General features: G+C 48.9%; 7 protein-coding genes across 7 annotated transcripts; 2 read left to right on the top strand and 5 right to left on the bottom strand.

The window, feature by feature from the left end:
• Positions 1-182: 182 nt before the first annotated feature.
• Positions 183-1,786, bottom strand: VE01_07473 (uncharacterized protein). The gene is made up of 6 exons (XM_059463885.1): positions 1,601-1,786; positions 1,469-1,552; positions 1,395-1,406; positions 1,248-1,344; positions 706-1,198; positions 183-653 (listed from the first exon to the last, which is right to left on the bottom strand). Exons 1-6 carry the CDS (start codon positions 1,719-1,721, stop codon positions 303-305), a joined length of 1,158 nt encoding a protein of 385 aa, XP_059319552.1. The 5' UTR covers positions 1,722-1,786; the 3' UTR covers positions 183-302.
• A 72-nt stretch (positions 1,787-1,858) lies between these two features.
• Positions 1,859-3,795, top strand: VE01_07472 (uncharacterized protein). The gene is made up of 2 exons (XM_018276907.2): positions 1,859-2,220; positions 2,273-3,795. The coding sequence occupies exons 1-2, from the start codon at positions 2,005-2,007 to the stop codon at positions 3,512-3,514; spliced, it is 1,458 nt and encodes a 485-aa protein (XP_018128702.1). The 5' UTR covers positions 1,859-2,004; the 3' UTR covers positions 3,515-3,795.
• Positions 3,796-4,190: 395 nt separating this feature from the next.
• Positions 4,191-6,937, top strand: VE01_07471 (uncharacterized protein). The gene is made up of 3 exons (XM_018276906.2): positions 4,191-5,264; positions 5,315-6,620; positions 6,790-6,937. Exons 1-2 carry the CDS (start codon positions 4,603-4,605, stop codon positions 6,075-6,077), a joined length of 1,425 nt encoding a protein of 474 aa, XP_018128699.1. The 5' UTR covers positions 4,191-4,602; the 3' UTR covers positions 6,078-6,620; positions 6,790-6,937.
• On the bottom strand, positions 6,809-8,732 carry VE01_07470 (uncharacterized protein; the record flags this gene model as incomplete). The annotated part of the gene is made up of 2 exons (XM_018276905.1): positions 6,809-8,124; positions 8,183-8,732. The coding sequence occupies 2 exons, from the start codon at positions 8,730-8,732 to the stop codon at positions 6,809-6,811; spliced, it is 1,866 nt and encodes a 621-aa protein (XP_018128700.1).
• Positions 8,733-9,644: 912 nt separating this feature from the next.
• VE01_07469 (uncharacterized protein) lies at positions 9,645-13,260 on the bottom strand. The gene has a single exon (XM_018276904.2). The coding sequence runs from the start codon at positions 13,210-13,212 to the stop codon at positions 9,742-9,744; it is 3,471 nt and encodes a 1,156-aa protein (XP_018128687.1). The 5' UTR covers positions 13,213-13,260; the 3' UTR covers positions 9,645-9,741.
• Positions 13,261-13,497: 237 nt separating this feature from the next.
• On the bottom strand, positions 13,498-15,747 carry VE01_07468 (uncharacterized protein). The gene is made up of 4 exons (XM_018276903.2): positions 15,166-15,747; positions 14,445-15,108; positions 13,993-14,381; positions 13,498-13,945 (listed from the first exon to the last, which is right to left on the bottom strand). Exons 1-4 carry the CDS (start codon positions 15,640-15,642, stop codon positions 13,880-13,882), a joined length of 1,596 nt encoding a protein of 531 aa, XP_018128686.1. The 5' UTR covers positions 15,643-15,747; the 3' UTR covers positions 13,498-13,879.
• Positions 15,748-15,952: 205 nt separating this feature from the next.
• On the bottom strand, positions 15,953-17,564 carry VE01_07467 (uncharacterized protein). The gene is made up of 3 exons (XM_018276902.2): positions 17,236-17,564; positions 16,564-17,146; positions 15,953-16,505 (listed from the first exon to the last, which is right to left on the bottom strand). Exons 1-3 carry the CDS (start codon positions 17,318-17,320, stop codon positions 16,256-16,258), a joined length of 918 nt encoding a protein of 305 aa, XP_018128761.1. The 5' UTR covers positions 17,321-17,564; the 3' UTR covers positions 15,953-16,255.
• Positions 17,565-17,578: the final 14 nt, after the last annotated feature.

Here is a 17,578-nt window from a genome sequence, read left to right as displayed (position 1 = left end):
AGCTGGATCGGGTATCGCGTGGTTCGGCTATGACCCAATGTGAGGCGACGATGTCAACAACCAACTAATATATCACGTGAATGGGGAGCACGTGAAAACAAACCGACAAAGAGCAAAAATCCAACTCTCAAATGGACGGTTCTCACTCAGAAGCTGACAATATTACTCCGCTAACTAGCATTCTTAGCATTTTAAGATAAGCATGTGAATGTTTGGAGAAGTATACTCGCAGGCCTCTTACGTTTGTTAATCTCATAGAAAAAATATGATTCTATCAACTGAGACAAATAGCTTTACAAATGCTATGCATCTACAGTGTTGAAATAATTACGCTCAAGGCCTAGATTTGCCATATCCCTTCCAATCACCACAATCTTACCCTCCTTGAGCTCAGGCTGAGTCTGTTCCAAGGCATCTTTGATCTCAAAGACATCTCGAACACCCTGGACGATTTTGATGCTACCATCACTCATCGGTAGTCTAGCTTTCAGCCTGTATATCTCAAACGGTGATTGCTCCGAGGAGGTCGTGGCAGGCTCCGTCGACGAATCTGGTAATTTCGAGTCCCAGAGGATGGATCGGAGCCAAGCGTCCAACTTGGAAAGTTGCTCCTCCTTGAGAGGGGGGACTTTGATCGTCACAGTTGAGATCCTCTAATACTAGTTAGTGGCCGGGATGATATACAAAGTGAAAGCTTGAACTTACCGGATCCAAGTGGCTGTGGCCCTTCTCAGCCATATCCATCCCTTCAGCATTATCATACGCATGCAAGTCAAGAAGGAAACCTTCAAGTTGTGGAACCTTGCCTTGCTGAGTAACATGTATCTTTGCGAGGCCGTTGATAGCTCCCACTCGGTCTTTGACTACTTCCAACTCTTCTTCGCTCACAAGATCAGCCTTGTTGATAACAACCACGTCTGCGTGTGAGATCTGAAGGTGCGCAGTAGTAAGGGCTGGACCATGGTGATCATCGTGATCTGTCGTCTCAGGGGCCGGTTCATCAAGGCTCTTGAGGATGTTCTTGGCATCGACGAGAGTAACAATGCCGTCCAGGTAGATGCTGCTTCCAAGTTCTTCGTCCATCCAAAACAGCGGTGCAATATTCCCCGGGTCTGCTAGACCTGTCGTTTCCAAGAGAATATAGTCAAATGCGCCACTTTTCTTCATGAGCGTCTCGATAGCTGTCACTCCAATGTCTCTGGATACTATTAGTACGTTTCTGGGCTCGAATTACTGAGGTTGCTGACTTGACCGAGCAGCAAATGCAGCCATTGCCAACCTCTAGCCATTCCTCCACTTGGTCCCCATCTTTGCTCACGGATATCGACTTTTCAATATCGACGGCTACATCTATCAGCTTAGACACAGTATTTCTGCGGTTTTCATTGACTTACAGTCTCCAAATTCTAAATATAACGTCAGTATGCTCCAGTTTATTTTGCTGGGTAGTATTTGGTGGTGACAATACCATTTAATATCACAGCAATCTTTTTGCCATGTTGTTCAGTCAAGATGTAATTCATCAATGTCGTTTTTCCAGCACCCAAATATCCTATAAATGTTCAGTATCATTTCTATTTTCTGTTTTTGAATTTCTTACCAGTGACAATTGTAAGAGGTACCTTGACATTGTCTCCAACTTTATCCTCTACCTCATTTGATACCAACTCAGTTTCGGCGTCAACGAGCTGCGGAGGCTCATCATCTTCATATATATCCATGGCGTCTATGGGGTTGCAAAGCAAGCTACAAATTTAAAAACAATAGTGCCGTCCCAACGAGCATGATGTATAAATCCGATGTTTGTCACGTGCCACAGCTGTCAATATATTTTGGAAACTGGCGCCAACGGCCCGACCAATGATCCAGATCTTCTAATGTGACGACCGCGTTGGTTGCTGTACCGAACAAGCTTACGTGACAAGAGAACATCGAATTTAAGCGCCTGCTGTGCTCTCAGGGGACTAACTGTTGCCAACTCCTCAACTTGAGCCTCGATCCAAGATGTCTTTGCCCCCGAGCTCACCGCGGCTACCAAGCCCGCCGCCGCCAACAGAAATCCAGATTGGCCCGAAGTCACCGTCCATTCAAGATTCCAGCAACAACCTCGAGAATGCCATGGAGCAGAGCATTATAGATTCGAATTCAAGCAGGAGGATTCACCCTGGGACGAAGGGAGCAGACATGGCTGCTGGGCCACCGCTTGTGCCGCTGATGGAGGTAAAAAACTTTGCTCCCTTGCATGTGCGCTGTGATACTAAGAAATCCCCAGCTTGATTCTGCCTTCCAATTACAAGAGCATCTCAAAGCCTTACACCACCACCACACCCGACCATCGGCATCAACTATCGTCCCTATAAACAGGCAAACCGCGTCTCTTCTAGCTACACCTCCATTTGGAGTCGACCGTGCGCTGTGGCTGTACGAGCTCTGCCGCTTCCTCATAAACAAGTGCAACGATCTCATTGTTGGCTTTCTATTCGACACACCAGCATGCTCTGCATCCACCTGCCCCGAAATGCGCGCTTCGGAATGGCAATTTCTATGCGCCGTTCACGAGTCGCCAAAGTCCTGCTGCGCTATCGATTACTGCTGCCATACCCTTGACTGGGCGACCAACATAGTCACAAGCCAGAAGATCTTTCCCAGCCGTCTGAGCCTTACTTCGGGAGATGTTATGGACGACAAAAGCACCGGCGTCAAGCACCTGACAAATATCTTCAGGCGACTCCACCGCATCTTTGCGCATGCGTGGTTTCAACATAAGGGCGTATTCTGGCAGGTGGAGGGACAAACAGGATTATACGTTTTATTCAAGACTGTTTGCGACAACTACGAGCTTCTACCTGCAGAGAATTACAAGTTGCCCCCCGAGGCGGAGGGCCTTGAGCCAGTTGCCGAACCTAAAGTCGTACATACCATACTGAAGCCTGAACCACCTGTCTTGAGCAATTTATCAACTACTGGAGAGGAGGACTTGCACTTAGCGGCTGCTAGTCGTACCAATACCAGGAGACATATACGATCTTCGCCATCAACAGGAGCTGCGGTGACTACAGTTATTGAGGCTGACGAGGAAGAGTCTGACATGGCACAACGCTTAAAGACGCTGAAAATCAAAGAAGAGGAGGAGGCGAAGCAAGAGGAAGATGAGAAGATCAAGGACAGTGAGGTCTCGCACCAGGAGCCTGACGAGGAGCTTGCAGAAATGACAATCATCGTTGATGACTCCCCAGAGAAGGCGTCAGAGGAGCCAGAGAGTGCCCCAGAGGTGACCAAAGAGCAGGAGGGCGAAGACAAGATTGAAATCGACGACAGCAAACCATCAGAAAATGCCTCTTCGGAGCCAGAATCCGCCGATGAGAAGAAGGTGGAGGAACTGAAGGTGGAAGAGGAGGCAGAAACGCCTGAAGCAGCCAAAGACAGCGAAAAGGAGCCACCAGTGCACACTTTGAACCTGGACGAAGAGACACCGGCCGAGAGTGGGGAGGGAGACGCAACGGTGACGTTGTAGAGCGATTGATTGATGATACCCATTTCACTTGACGCAAAGACGAGACCAAAGACTTAAGGATAATTGTAATGTACAATAATACTCTGGGGATTCTGATCCGGTTAGAGCTGTAGAACTAGTAGGGAGGAGGCATGGAGCTTGGAGCTTGTTTATATAATAGGGCATAACATATCGTTTTCAGTGTTCTCGGTCTGCTTCTGGGATAGTCTGAAGATGTTGATCAAACTGTTTGAGCGGCTGCTTGCCTTGTATCACAACTTTATGAATAAAGTCCAGCACCCCTTATGGTAGGCGCATAAGAAGTAATCCACCAATACGCCATGTAATTGGTCTCTCGGGTGAGATTTCGTGTGAATATTATTCGTCGACATATGCGGGACACTCCCTAATATTGGCTTGGAGATCTTTTCCTCAATTCGATGGCAATCACAATTGGATTCAGCTGATGTCTCACCTGTACAATACACGGGAGGGCCTGCAAACCCCGGGGATCAGCTGGGTTAGCTGTGTTAGCGCCTGTTAAATTGCTGTGGAGGAGGCGGGAACCCAGGCGCCAAGCCCCGTACTAACCCGCCAGATCTATTGCTCCCGTAGTTTCAGGAGTTCCAAGATAAGCTGTCCCGTTGCTTGTTTCTCTGACACCCTCGTTTACCAAATGTTGCTCCTTATTCGATGCCACCAACCAGTCCACTCCACCATTTTCACAAGTCCACAAGTCCACCAGTTTGATGCCAGCGCATTTCCCAGCGCATATCCCGCACTTACTTGCTGCGCCTTCAAATGCCAAGGTTGTCTAGACGTCCCTGGCTCATGTGTTTTGCAAGTACCAGACAGAATAAGTTTATGTTGCTCTCATTGATGACGCTCTTTTCTTGTTAATTTCCCTTCGTATACGTTCCCCCTTCCCTTATTTCTACTGTATTGTTGTGCTTTGTTTACTTGCATCAACAAAGACTGTAGCTCCCTTAAACCGCCCAAGCCCAACGACGACGACTTCGTGATACGCTCCTGCTGGCACACGAGTGGCACTCAGTAGGGACAGCCAAAAGCTTGATCCGACAACCCCAATACCTCAATCACCTCTCATCATGGGAATTTTCCACCGAGGCGGTAAAGCGCCAGACGGGGAGGAAAAGGGCACAGCTCCCGCCGACACTGATGTGGAAATGAACTCTCCCTCTTCTGCACCTGCAGCTGTATCCGAAAAGCGCCGTTTACCTGGGCAACATGTCATCAACGAAGCTGGTCTGCGAGTTACGAAAGGCATTGCCCCCGATGGAGAGAGCGGCAGATCCTGGATTCACCCGTGGCATTTCCTCCGAATCTGCTTCATCTCATCATGCCGGGCATCGATGTTCGTCAACATATTGTGGCCCTTTGTGCCCGCTGCCCTCGCAGTTCGATACGCCCGACCCGACCTCAACGTGGTTATATTCATCCTCAGCTACATCGCCATGGTCCCGAGTGCCAACCTTGTTGGCTTCGCTGGCCAGGAGTTCAGTCGGAAGCTGCCGAGAGTCTTGGGAGTCTTGATGGAGACGACGTTTGGCTCTATTGTTGAGATTGTGCTGTTTATGGTGCTTCTCACCCAGGGCGAATATCTTGTCATCCAAGCTGCTATACTGGGCTCTATCCTGGCGACTATGTTGCTTTGTCTCGGACTCTGCTTCTTCGCTGGTGGCCTTCGCCGCGATGAGCAGACGTTCGATGAGGCCATTAGTGAAGTGGGGAATGGTCTCTTACTTATTGCGTAACTCTCAACTTCTGACAATCATATGTGCAAAGCTAACTCTATTCTAGTGGCCTTGGTCTTGTCGTACCGACAGCTTTCTACAATGCACTTCAGGGTAGTACCGATATTACACCTGCGGATCTGAAAGTAGCAGTTCTGCAAATCTCCCGAATCACGGCAATTCTGCTCATCATATCATACGCCTTCTACATATTCTTCAATATGCGATCTCACCACAGCATTTACGATGCCATTTTCTTGAAAGATGAGCATGGGGATGCGGATCGCGAACACGACATCATAAAGCCCAAACTCACTCTGACGGAGTCTGTGCTTGCCTTGGCCATCTCCGTCGCGCTGGTGACTTTAATGGCCATCTCCCTGGTGATGGAGATCCCCCACATAGTCGAGAATAACGGAGTCTCAGATCTATTTATGGGCTTAATTCTCGTCCCACTTGTCGAGAAAGCCGCAGAACACATAACTGCCATCGACGAAGCCTGGGACAATTCCATGAACCTTGCCTTGGCCCACGTTCTGGGAGCAACTATCCAGACTGCACTGTTCAACGCACCTCTGGCTGTCGTCGTTAGCTGGGGCCTTCATCGGGAGCTGGATCTAAACTTTGACCTCTTCACGATTGTTGTCGTCATCCTGTCCATTATTGTCGTCGGCAATTTCCTCAAGGACCGCAAGAGCAACTACCTGGAGGGGGCCCTGTTGGTGATTGTATACATCATCATTGCCGTGGCGGCTTTCTATTACCCGAATCCTGCACACCATGGAGGGACAGCTGAAGGAGAAACTGCAGCTCCGGCGGAAGGCCATTGATAAGTGATGCACATTAGTGTCACGATATAGTATTGTGTTTGTATTTCACCTCTGCTTGTGCATAGCGGGTTCATTATGTCTATTTATAAGTCTATTTATAACTTGAAATTGGGTTGCAGGTTGAGCGCGTTTATATTTGTTTTTTAAGAAGGGGATGGCGAACATGGAAAAAGGATTCCAGACTGCATACATAGGAATCAAACGAATTTAACACACCCCCATTGCTTGTGCTGTGTTTGCTGTGAAAATCAAGCTTGAACGGTGGCAAGGGGCTCCTTATGCCGGTTAGTTGCTGGCGGAGAATAAGATTTTCCGAATTATATGAAGGCATGGTAGTCACTATGGCGAATGTGTAGTGACACAATTGTAAATATTCATATTCATTAGGCTACTTTCCATTCTCGACCATGTCTGAGGTAGTGCCGTCCTCTCTGTATCCAGCATCGGCGTTCCTCATCTTCAATGCATGATTACATTGTTATCCAGTAGAATTCATTCCATCCATTTACACAGGATGACGCTCACCCAACGGTGAGAACGCATGTATGAGCTTCCAGATACCCAATTTTCTTTCATTGGCAGCATCAACACGAGCCAGTATTCCAACTCATTCCACTACCCTCAAGTGAAAACGGAATTACGAGGATATTCGACCTCCGCCATACTTTTCGACACAAAATCAAGAAATCAAATATTGACGCCAGACAAGCAGTCAAATGTCCTGGCCCACTTCATTCGCAAGGGTCGCGCTCGTACTTGATGCGGACGAGGTTCATCATGGCAGGTTCACGCTCAATAGCCTGCTTTGCCGAATGAGCCTGAGCGAGGATGCTCGAGAACTCCCAGATCATGACTCCAGGTGACACCTCCTGAACCAAGATGAGATTGAAGTAGAAGAGACGGCTGAAGTACTCTGCTAGGACCGGGTAGTTGATATAGTCCGAGGGCCCGGAGATTCTCAGAACACGAGACTCACCGCGATTGAAGTTCTCACGGTACTTGTTCCTGTTCCAGCGGACACAGAGGCGGCGGCCACGGATGACGATGCCATAACCCGAGTGGGCCTGGTGAAAGAAGTTCTCGGCCCCGAGGCGAGTGCAAAAAGCGATCTTGGCCGCGGCAGTGAAGTGCTTCTCCCTGGGAGGGTTGATGTGCACGGAGTACACCTTTCCACAGTGGCGGATGCTTCTCAGCATCTCGTAGTAAGTCATGTCGGCAGGCGCGCCTTCGACCCAGATGCACGTGTTCAAATGGTCGGGCAGGTTGGTCATCTGGTTGGAGGCGGCACTCATGGTGCCCAGGTAGTTGCCGTTGGGGTTGCCGGTGGGGTTTCCATTGGGATGACTAAGGTAACGAGATGGCCCGAATGGCTGCATGCCCTCAGTCTGGATCTCTCGCATCTTGCCGATTACGGCGATCGGATCGAGAGGGTTGTTGAGCCCAGCTGTGAGGGGCCCCATTTGAGAGGGACCCGATTGAACAAGGGCCATTTGAAGGGGGGCCTCTGGAGGGGGGCTCGTCTTATAGAGGGCCATTTGGTAGGGGCCCATTTGAGGCGTTGGCGGGCCAAGGCTCATTTGATAGAGTCCCATTTGATAGGGACCCATTTGAGGCGTCGACGGGCGAGAGGGGCCAGCTTGGCTGAACTCCGTTACGCTGCCAGAGGCGATGGTCGATGAATCGGTCAACGCAACACTGGTGGAGCTTTGGGTGGGTGCGTATAGGGGAGCAGCGGCGTTGAGTCTGCCGTCGACGGACCATGTCCAGCCCTCAGGGGTTGGCTTGCGGGTTTCGAAATATCTCCCAACGCGTTTGCGAAGGTCTGGGTAAACCAGCAGATCGGGGTCACTGATAGATGGGTTGCTGGTGTTGAGCCCAATATCACGGAGGTTTGGACCGGCAGCTTGGGAAGCTTTGGTTGGCGTGGTGTGCTCTGGGATAGGAGGCAAGCTGCTACGGCCGAATGGACCGAAGACATTCAGGACGCCGTCCATGTTGAGAGAGAAGTCATCCTGCTTGCTCCCGGGCTCCGTCTTGAAAGACTTATCTACACAGTTGCATGTCAGCGATTGAGGATAGGTGGCGGATCTCTTTTGTCGCCTTACCTGTGGCACCTTGGCAGAAGTCGTTGCAATCTGGGTCTAGGCACTGCTTATCCAGGGAGATCTCCTTCCGACCCACTTGCAAGACATCACTGAAGCGGCTCCTAGTGACGGATGAAATCTTATAAGCACTGAGCTTGTTGGAGGCATTGTGCTGGTTCCTCCTGACGGATGGAATGTCATAGGCACTGAGCTTGTCAGAGGCACCACTCTTCAGATCTGTGGTGGAATAGTCCGTGCTGTAGGCACTGAGCTTGTCAGAGGTACTCTTCAGACCTGTGGTGGAAAAGCTTGTGCTATAGACACTGAGCTTGCTGGACGCTCTGGGCTTGTCAGCACCGAGATAGTCAGAAGCACCAAGATGGCCAGAGGCACCAAGGTATTCAGAAGCACCAAGGTTGACACAAACACCAAGGTTGGCAGAAGCATCAAGGTTGACAGAGGCACCGAGCCTGTCAGAAACACCGATCTTGTCAGAGGCACTGTGCTCGTTGGTGATGACAGATCGTGTGCCATAGGCACTGAGGTGGTTAGAGGCACTCTGCTGGTTCATGATGGCAGAGCGTGTGTTATATGCACTGAGCAGTTTAGGAGAACTGTTTCGGTTCATAATAAGAGCTCGTGTGTTGTGGGGTGAGGGAGCCATGATTCTCACACAGTGTTGTTATGGCGAGAGATGATGTTTTGAACTGGAGGAGTTTGATCAAAGGTCTGAGGGGGCTTCTGATAACCCCCAAGGTTTAAAGCAAAAGCGGAGAAGCAACGAAGGAAGAAGGGTGGTGTTGTGTTGTGGTGGTTGTGTTGTGGTGGAAGATGTAAGTCAGAAGGAAGAAAGACGTGCTTCAAGGTTATTAAATAAGGGCGAGGACGTGTTGCCGAGTAAATGCCTACACGTCAAAGGCTAACAACTAATTTTATGTCCAAGTTAGAACCGAATTCCACTATCAGCGCGAACAGCGGAGATAGTCTAGGTGCTTCAGTGCTGTGGCAACGGCCCTCGAACAGAGAACAATGAAAGGACGCGTTTAGTCGAACAAGCAAACATATCTTTCATATACGGTATAATATCTTTGTACGAATATTCTATATTAGGCCACCCATCTTATAAGAATCGATTTCCGGATCTCAATCTTTCAGCTGGACCTATCCGCTCCTTCAAAACGGGAATACCAGTGGTACTATTACTGATCTCTTGCTCCTTATCCGTCGAACGGAATTCATTGTGCAGGGAATTATTATAGGGGTGTATATAGACGCCGCCGTTGGCTTTCTCCACAATATCTTTGTCTGGTTTTGAATAGCGTCTCGTAGATTCGGCCGGGAAGTTCGAGACAATCACTTTAATGCTCGCATCTTCTCGTTCTATGTGCAAGCCATCTTTCATTTACATAATGCTTCTATGATATCAAGTAATGTATTATTAGCAAGAAATATTATTTAATAATCGAACTCAACAAGACGCCATGACGTTCTGTAGTTTAAAGTATGTTTATAAATATTAAAATTTCAAAACGTTTCTCATAAATCCGTAATTCATAATACTCTACAAGAGTCTGCTAATCCTACGGTTCAGCTTTTACAACAGTATGTAAGTCTGCATCCTCTCCACTCGACTTGCCGGGAACTAGCGACTCCATCCCGCTCACTGCACTTGAGTTCTCCTCTATTAGTCCTCTTCCACGCGGTAGAATCTGCTCCGCTAGAACTACGGTTTCGATCCCGGCAGGGCTAAATTGTTCGGGCCCCATGGGCAACGAGTCAACGTCGATTTCCATATTCAGCAAACTCTTCAGAACCACCTGGCTGCCAGCCTTGCTCATCACCTCATTGGCATGTTTACAGAATTCGGAGTTGACGCATTCAACACACCCGTCATGGCAATGACAAGCTTCCACTCGTTGAATCGCTTGGGGGAGAAGCATATCCACAAACTCAAAAGCTTTGGTACTGATCCCAGAGCCACCAGCGCCGCCTTTTGCGTCATAGAAGGTGAGCCGCGCAGGACGTTTTCTTGCTGTCTCCTTCCTTGCAAATTCCTTGACGGCCACTTTACACTCCGTTCTCACATCCCCAGGCATGCTGACAACAAAGTTCGGCATCAGACTCAGTATAGCATGTTCAGCCGCATGAATTGCACCTGCGACATTAAGTCTCCTCTCAACAAGAATATCTAGAGCATGTTTGGGGACATCAAGCCACATTCCTTTGCTGAAGCGTATTATTGGTGGGTTGTCAACTTCCACAGCGTCCATCTTGCGCCCTCTCCGGTCGACTTTGAAAAATCCAAAAACGGTCTGCTGGATCTTGATGGTGCCATAGAAGGCTCGGGACGGAGATCCAGTAATACGTCGCATTGCCTCTGTTTCAATCGGATCGATGTCTGTGAAGTCTCTTTGCTGTGTCGTCCAATCGACCTTGACAAGCTCGACACGAGCAATTTTACGATCGGGATTAAACTCTTTCACAAGGTATGTGTTTCCCTGGTGCATGAAAATTCCGCCATCATACAATGTAAAGAAGGCTCGGGAGGCTTCCAGTTCTTCCAAGACAATATTCCTTCCGTGCGTTATATCGATGATAGCAAAATGGTCCTCTTCGGTATCACGTATAGCTACAAACTTGGATGGCATGGGCCGGTATCGTTCGTTGCAATGATAAAAACCCAGGTCGTCCTTCTCAAGCCGTTCTTCCGCTATTGCAGGAAGAGATTTTCCAAAATAGAGAGAATCCTCTTTTGGCCGAATTGGTAACTCATATGCCGCGCATTGGACGTGACCCTCAACCACCAGCATGTTCTGCAAGTCGACTTGGAGCTCGCAGTTTGGTTTTGTGAAAATCTCGTCCGGGTTCTCCATATAGTACTGATCTGTTGGAAAGCAGTCGCCCACTAACACAGAAAGCGAGTCCTTATTACGTCGTCCCGCACGGCCACTCTGCTGCCTCAAGTTTGCAATGGTATACGGAAAGCCAACGGTGATAACGGCGTCAAGAGATCCAATATCCACGCCAAGTTCGAGAGCTGATGTGGCAATGACACCCACCAGCTTCCCCTCAAACATTTCTGCCTCAATCCGACGTCTATCCTGCGGTGTATAACCTCCGCGATATCCCATAACTCTTGCCATGCAGTCTGAACGTCCAAGTTCTGACAACTCAAATTTGACCGCAGCCACAAGAGATTCACACCTGTGGCGAACTTTGCAAAAGGCGATGACTCGGACCCCTCGCAGGATAAGTTGGCAGAAAAGTCGGGCGGATTCAGCCACTGCATCTCCTCGGCCGCTTGAGGGATCCGCCGGGTCTTTAAAAGGGGTATTCCAACACAGAAATTCCTTTCTCCCCGAAGGGGAACCGTCAAAATCTATCAAACGAACATCATCAATTCCGAAGATGGTCTTGAAGTGTTCTGTCGGATTAGCCACAGTGGCAGAGCATGATATGAATCTGATATGTCGATTTCCCAAAGCCGCACATATCCTCCGAAGCCTGCGCATGATGAAAGCAACATGGGAACCAAAAAGACCGTTGTAGACGTGGATTTCATCAACGACCACAAATTTTAAGTTTTTGAGAAATGTGCGCCATTTGTCCTCCTGTGGGAGGATGGTGATATGAAGCATATCTGGGTTGGTAAAAATGATTCGGCCTTCTTCACGTATGATATTCCGATCAGTCATGGCTGTGTCTCCATCGAAGGTCTCCACCAAAGTGTCCTCGAGACCAGTCATGTACTTCATCATCTCCTTGAGGCTTCTTCTCTGGTCCTGTGCTAGAGCCTTGGTTGGAAAGATGTACATTGCTCTAGTACTTGAGTCTCGCTCCAATTCGTGTAGCACGGGGAGCTGGTAAATTAGACTCTTGCCCGAACTGGTAGATGTGGCAACAATAACATGGTGGCCGTCGTTCAACCCGTTGATTGCTTCTGCTTGGTGAGAATAAAATTGAGTAATTCCTTTCGTATTATACAATGCATTTACCAAATTCTGACTGAGTATGAAGTTCAGGTCACCATATATGGCTTCTTGAGGGTCGAAAACACGGTGGCCGTCTGGCACAATCTGGCCTGTATACCACACGCAGTCTTTAACCTCTTTTATAATCTGAGAAATAGACTCCCGCTCTTTGGGGATTGACTTTGGAAGGGTGCTGATCTTCGACTCTAACGCATCGGCCGTGGAGTTTGATGGCTCCGGGATATATGCCTGGGCTTCTTTCTCTAAAATTTCCTCGGGATTGTCATTCGCAGACTCACAGCGGTTTAGAAACGCATTGATTGCATTGTGGAACTTCGTATTTCGCTTCTCGATTAAGTCTGTCATCTGCTTCTGGCTGAGTTTTGGTAATATTAACTCGTCTCCTTTCGACTTTCTGCTGGCCTTTGGCCCCTTTTCGGATTTTTGCTGGCTGCCTCGCTTCAAATCTCCATCTAAGAACTCGAACAGCAGAATCTCCTTTCCAGCTCTCTGGGCTGTGTTTTCGTTCCCATCGACTGTCTCGGAAAGACGAGAACTCTTTACTGCATTACCTCTGAAGGCATCATCTTTCTCATATTCTCTCACGTCGACATCGAGGGAAGCCTCGTCGACAAACGAGAAGTTAATCCCAGTTGGGCGAAGAGCAACTATCTTGGCCACATCTTCTACCTTTAATTCTCGTTTTATTTGGCCTTCAACAGTTGTTTTGATGGTCTCAAATGTGGTAGCCAAATGTTTGCGTGCGCAGCAGAATGTGAAGACAAGATTGAGCGCCCGATGCGTCTTCTCGAGTGTGGTAAATGAGGCAGGCCATATAGCATTGCTGGTCGTAGAACTTGAAGAAGCTGATGCCGAGCGACGAATTGCCGGTAAAGCATGGGATTTGGCAGTCTTCCGTGGTTTTGATGGTACCCCATTAACTTTTGTAAGATCAACCGTTGCCACTGGCTTTTCCACAACTGGGTTCTCGCCCGTTCCACCTTCACCTCCTCCAGTCTCAGCTCTTTTGCGCTTGAGGACGGCCTTATTAGGCAACCGCGCTTCCCCTATGGTGTCCATAACTGCATTTGGCCAATGCAAACGCTTTACATGGCTTGACGCATCATCCGTTACTGATAATTTATCGCGTCCTGAAGCAGACAAAGAATATAACGCCAAGTCACGTGCTCTCGCGTCGAAACCCAATTTTGCCAAGGCTCTGGAAGACTCCTTGATTATTGTGAGAAAAGTTGAGAATTTATGAGGACTCAAAGGGGATTAAAACACGTTGGAAAGGAGTTGTCTGGACCTACAACTCGTATTCAAAGGGCATCGCTTATAGTGTGGTTTTTGACATGGTTTTAAGGGTATTTATTTATGAAGCCTCCATTGCTCTTGTACAGTCTACTATGAGCGGTACGCAGATACAAAACAGTGAGCATAGATTCTTGGAATCATGTTTCGATTGGAATTCTATGGGAGAGGCTATGGGCAACCCCAAACCTTCATGATGCATTGATGACCGTAGATCCATCCCTCGGGTATTGTTCGTGATGTAAATGTTACAAAGGTTCTCATAAGTGTTCCCTGTGCTCTGCTGTTTATAAGACTGGCAATCGCTTCATCGAATGCATGATATGACGTCCCCCATTGTTGTAAAGGCCTCGGCATTTTAGAATGGGAGAGACAAAACGATGCCCTTGGCCGGGCTATCCGCATAGTATACGTCGTTTCATCAAGCTCAAACTCATAAAAGCCCACTTTGGACGGATGAGACCTCCGATATAAACAATTTCGCATTGCTCTCATTCATCTAGTTCTAATTAGCACTCGATCATCGCATATAAGAAGTAAGTTTACCTTCAGAAGCATGTTTATTGGCCTACTTCCATCGAAAGCTGTAAACATGTACCCTTTGCCTGCTGCGTTGGAGGGCTTCTCTTCGAGCTTGAGCGCTCTATTAATGATCGTATTCAAAATGACTCGGTGGGTGTTTTCTTGGCGCATAACCAGTCGCGCGGCGATGACTGGCGGGGCGTCATCATCGTCATCACGGAGAGAGACGTCAAAGCTCCCCGGAACCACAGCTCCAGTATATTCGTCAAACTCAACGCAAGTCTTGTGGACATTTACTTTCAGGTTTCCAACTCCCCTTTCCTTCCAGCCTTCCTCTTTCGATTCCATCGCGAAGAGCTTCGCTCTGAATTGGCTCAGTGTTACCTCGTCTTCCTCGCCATCATGTATGGGCACTGCATAATAGTTAGTCTGGTGCACGAGACAGGTTGTTGGGTATTGATCCATTTCTGACATACCCTTGGTCAGCTTTGGCTTTTTCTTATCCTCGAAGGTGCTGCTTTCATCCTCTCCATCAGACCCAACATCTCCCTCAGCATCGCCATCATCTCCTGATTCCTCCTCTTCGTCACTCTCAGGGGCACCAAAGGCTTTCGCCGGCTTTCCTGCTGTAGTCGTATCTGGGTTTGCAGAACCGAATGTGGACAATGTTTTTGACTGGTTAGCAGCAAAGCCGCCGCCAAAGCCACCACCAAAGCCACCACCACCTAAGGCACCGCCGAAGCCGCCTCCAAATCCGCCAGAGGCCTGACCTCCAAAGCCAGTGGCAGAGCCACCTCCGAATGCGCCACCGAATGTGCTGCTGGCTTCTCCGGCCTTTGGCTCATCTGTACTCTTATTGGCGGCAGTTTCTTCTTTGAGATTCCCCCCGAAAGGTGATGCTGTAGTAGCAGAACCACCACCGAATATGCTGGGCTTTCCCGCCAACGCCCCGAATCCAGATGTGCCAGATGCTGCCAGGGCCCCAAAACCGGAGCTTGCAAATGCTGAGGACGATGTTTGAGGCATATCGGTAGATGTTTCTCCTTCTCCTTTCTGTAATCGCTTATCGGAATCGGTTTCGTTACCTTTGGGCTTATCGGCTGTTTTAGATCCTTCATCGCCGTTGGTAACTTGTTTGCCCTGGGTATAACTGGTTAGCTGACATAGTATGGTTGTTGGAGTATTTGAATGACGCACCTGTTGTGATGCAGCGACGGCCGCGGCTTCTGCCCCGCCTTCCAAAGTGTCGCGATGGCGTTTCTTCTCTGGCTCCAATCTATCTGATCGGTCTGCACTTGTCGCGCTTCCATTCGAAGGAACTCGCTCTTTACTGATCTTATCGGATTCTTTCGTTTCTTCATCTTGTTCTCTGACTCTCTTTTTCTTCGGCGAGGATATCTGCTCCATCATTCCATCATCCTCCCCGCCCGAACGCGTTGATCGCTCTGGTGTGGTTTCCTTTGTAAAACCTGACGTATTGCCGCTCTTGTCCGACGAAGGTTTCGCGATTCCAACATCATCTTTGGAAGCTTCCCCCTCAGTCGGCTCTTTGTCAGATATGCGGGTGTGCTTCAGATCTTCGCTGGCCTTCATAGTGGCCGAGTCCTCGTCTTGCTGATCGTCGAAACTGCGCTTGTGAGCAATGGCTTGCTCAGGAGTTTTGGAGCCCTCCATCGTGGCTTTCCTTTCGATAATTTCGTGTAATATTATGTTTTATGCTGCCTGTACTAGCAAGTTCAGAATGTGATATTGAAACATTCGTGGAGTGAGGCAACGAACGTGTTGGTGCAATCCGCCAACCGTATTCTGCTGTTGTCAACACTACCTGACCTTGGACCGATGTCGGAAAAACGTTTAGGCGCTTATCCGTGGATTGTGGGGTTTGTTGGTTTCTATAGAGACTCAACTTTGAAATCAAAGGGCGAACCTAATTTTGCACTCCACCTCAATCAGAGTTGAGAAAATGGCATGCTGATATCAGAGCCACCGAAAGATGATTACTCGTTTTCTTTGAGTGACGTAGTTTCTTAACATCACGTTGGAAACCTTCTCGAACATTTATGTAGGACCGAACTGATACAGTGATACTTTGGTAAAATACATGAACAAATCTTGCAGGCTGCCTCTCATCTTGTGAATGCTAGGACTTGCTGCAGCGTTCTCTTCCCACAACTTGAAAAGCGAAGAGTGATCTAAGCATACATATCTTGCTGCAACCCAACTCCTTGAACTCCTCGTACAATACATGACGTTCCCATGTTCCTACTACTTCTCCCCTGTAGACAGCTTAACTAATAAAGCACAAGCAACCCAATCCAACATAGAAGACAAAAAGCGGGTAGACTGCGATACCAACACGGTTCTTAACAACGCCACTGCCGCCCATGATACTAACACCGGCCGCAAGAGACCAGGCGATTAAAACAATGTAAACTGGGATCCGAGCTATAGTTGGGAGGTGAAGTGCTGAGAGAAGGGCGGCGATGACGAGGGGGAAAAGCGTATATCCGATAATACAGACAGACTGAGCAAAGGATCTAAATTCATTAGCACATTTCTCGTCGGAAATCGGCGGGTAGCGGATGGTAGACTCACATATTACCGCCTAGCAGCTTAATCTGCGCCGTCACCACTGCCTCTCCAATCCAAATCATGGCGAACACCCCGCTGAATACCACACTCTTTTGCTCTGGCCTCGCATTGAAGCTAAGCAATAAGCTCAGCGCCAGACAGAACACCAAGGGACCCCATAGATCCCAGTCCCGTAGCCCCTGGCTCATGTTTCCTTGGCTGAGCAAGTTCTCCGTATCCATCACTCGGCCCGCAATATTCCTAACCTCTTCCCTCGCGCCTGCAATACCGCCAGCACGGAATCCTTCATAAGCCCCGCGAAGAGTAGTGGTATTATCGATCATGGAGCCGCCGAATAGGTACTTGGGATAAAGCACTTCGCGCATTTTTGACCAAACGGCCAACAGGTCGCGCGACAGCGTATCCCAGACTGATTCGTCGATTGTATTTGTGGGCGCGCGCCTGTCGTCGCCGGGCATCGCGGAGGTGAGATACGACTCATTCAAGGGGCGAGAAGAGGAGCTGGAGCCGATATTCCCTGTGAGGGGTGCGTGTGCGGAATAGTTGGGAGCATCGTCTAGCGGGTCGTCGAGGTCATCTAATGAGGCTGGGAACATTAGCTACATTCGAATCGCATGATCAAGGCTGACTCCATTTGGTCTTTGATTGCCCAAACTCCAAAGGCAAAGTACTCACCAGTATCGGGATCGATGAGGTCGTCATCGTGGTCGCTAGCCTGAGGGTGGCTATAGTTCTGGTAGGGGTTCGCGGAGGACGCCATGGTTGGTGGCTGGTTGCGCTTGATGATGCGCAATAACTGTTGGATACCGGTGATTTGTGCCCTTTCTATGGGAGGTTTTCTTCAGACAGCTCGAGATGCCCTTGTTTTCTTTCCTGATGGAGGTTTAACCCAGATTCAGATTATACACCAACCTCCACGTAACGCAACGACCCCTGTCACAGACAGCTTCCGCGCTAGTCAAGTGTGAGCTAGCGGATCAACCCAGCGCAAGGTACCACTTTCCTCAACATGTGAGTC

The sequence above is a fragment of the Pseudogymnoascus verrucosus genome (assembly GCF_001662655.1).
Source record: "Pseudogymnoascus verrucosus strain UAMH 10579 unplaced genomic scaffold scaffold_34, whole genome shotgun sequence".
NCBI lineage: Eukaryota > Fungi > Ascomycota > Leotiomycetes > Thelebolales > Thelebolaceae > Pseudogymnoascus > Pseudogymnoascus verrucosus.
Note: the sequence above shows the minus strand (reverse complement) of the source record. Positions and strands in the feature narration are given on the sequence as shown.

Excerpts from the sequence above, each read along its gene's own strand:
- VE01_07471 (XM_018276906.2), top strand. The coding sequence starts at position 4,603 with ATGGGAATTTTCCACCGAGGCGGTAAAGCGCCAGACGGGGAGGAAAAG. Across the intron at positions 5,265-5,314 it reads AATGGTCTCTTACTTATTGC|TGGCCTTGGTCTTGTCGTAC; the intron begins GTAACTCTCAAC and ends ACTCTATTCTAG.
- VE01_07468 (XM_018276903.2), bottom strand. The coding sequence starts at position 15,642 with ATGGAGGGCTCCAAAACTCCTGAGCAAGCCATTGCTCACAAGCGCAGT. Across the intron at positions 15,109-15,165 it reads CCGTCGCTGCATCACAACAG|GGCAAACAAGTTACCAACGG; the intron begins GTGCGTCATTCA and ends AGTTATACCCAG. Across the intron at positions 13,946-13,992 it reads CAATAAACATGCTTCTGAAG|ATGAATGAGAGCAATGCGAA; the intron begins GTAAACTTACTT and ends AATTAGAACTAG.
- VE01_07473 (XM_059463885.1), bottom strand. The coding sequence starts at position 1,721 with ATGGATATATATGAAGATGATGAGCCTCCGCAGCTCGTTGACGCCGAA. Across the intron at positions 1,199-1,247 it reads TGCATTTGCTGCTCGGTCAA|AGACATTGGAGTGACAGCTA; the intron begins GTCAGCAACCTC and ends AATAGTATCCAG. Across the intron at positions 654-705 it reads GCCACAGCCACTTGGATCCG|AGGATCTCAACTGTGACGAT; the intron begins GTAAGTTCAAGC and ends AACTAGTATTAG.
- VE01_07469 (XM_018276904.2), bottom strand. The coding sequence starts at position 13,212 with ATGGACACCATAGGGGAAGCGCGGTTGCCTAATAAGGCCGTCCTCAAG.
- VE01_07472 (XM_018276907.2), top strand. The coding sequence starts at position 2,005 with ATGTCTTTGCCCCCGAGCTCACCGCGGCTACCAAGCCCGCCGCCGCCA. Across the intron at positions 2,221-2,272 it reads CGCTTGTGCCGCTGATGGAG|CTTGATTCTGCCTTCCAATT; the intron begins GTAAAAAACTTT and ends AGAAATCCCCAG.
- VE01_07467 (XM_018276902.2), bottom strand. The coding sequence starts at position 17,320 with ATGGCGTCCTCCGCGAACCCCTACCAGAACTATAGCCACCCTCAGGCT. Across the intron at positions 17,147-17,235 it reads CCTCATCGATCCCGATACTG|CCTCATTAGATGACCTCGAC; the intron begins GTGAGTACTTTG and ends TAATGTTCCCAG. Across the intron at positions 16,506-16,563 it reads AAGCTGCTAGGCGGTAATAT|ATCCTTTGCTCAGTCTGTCT; the intron begins GTGAGTCTACCA and ends TAATGAATTTAG.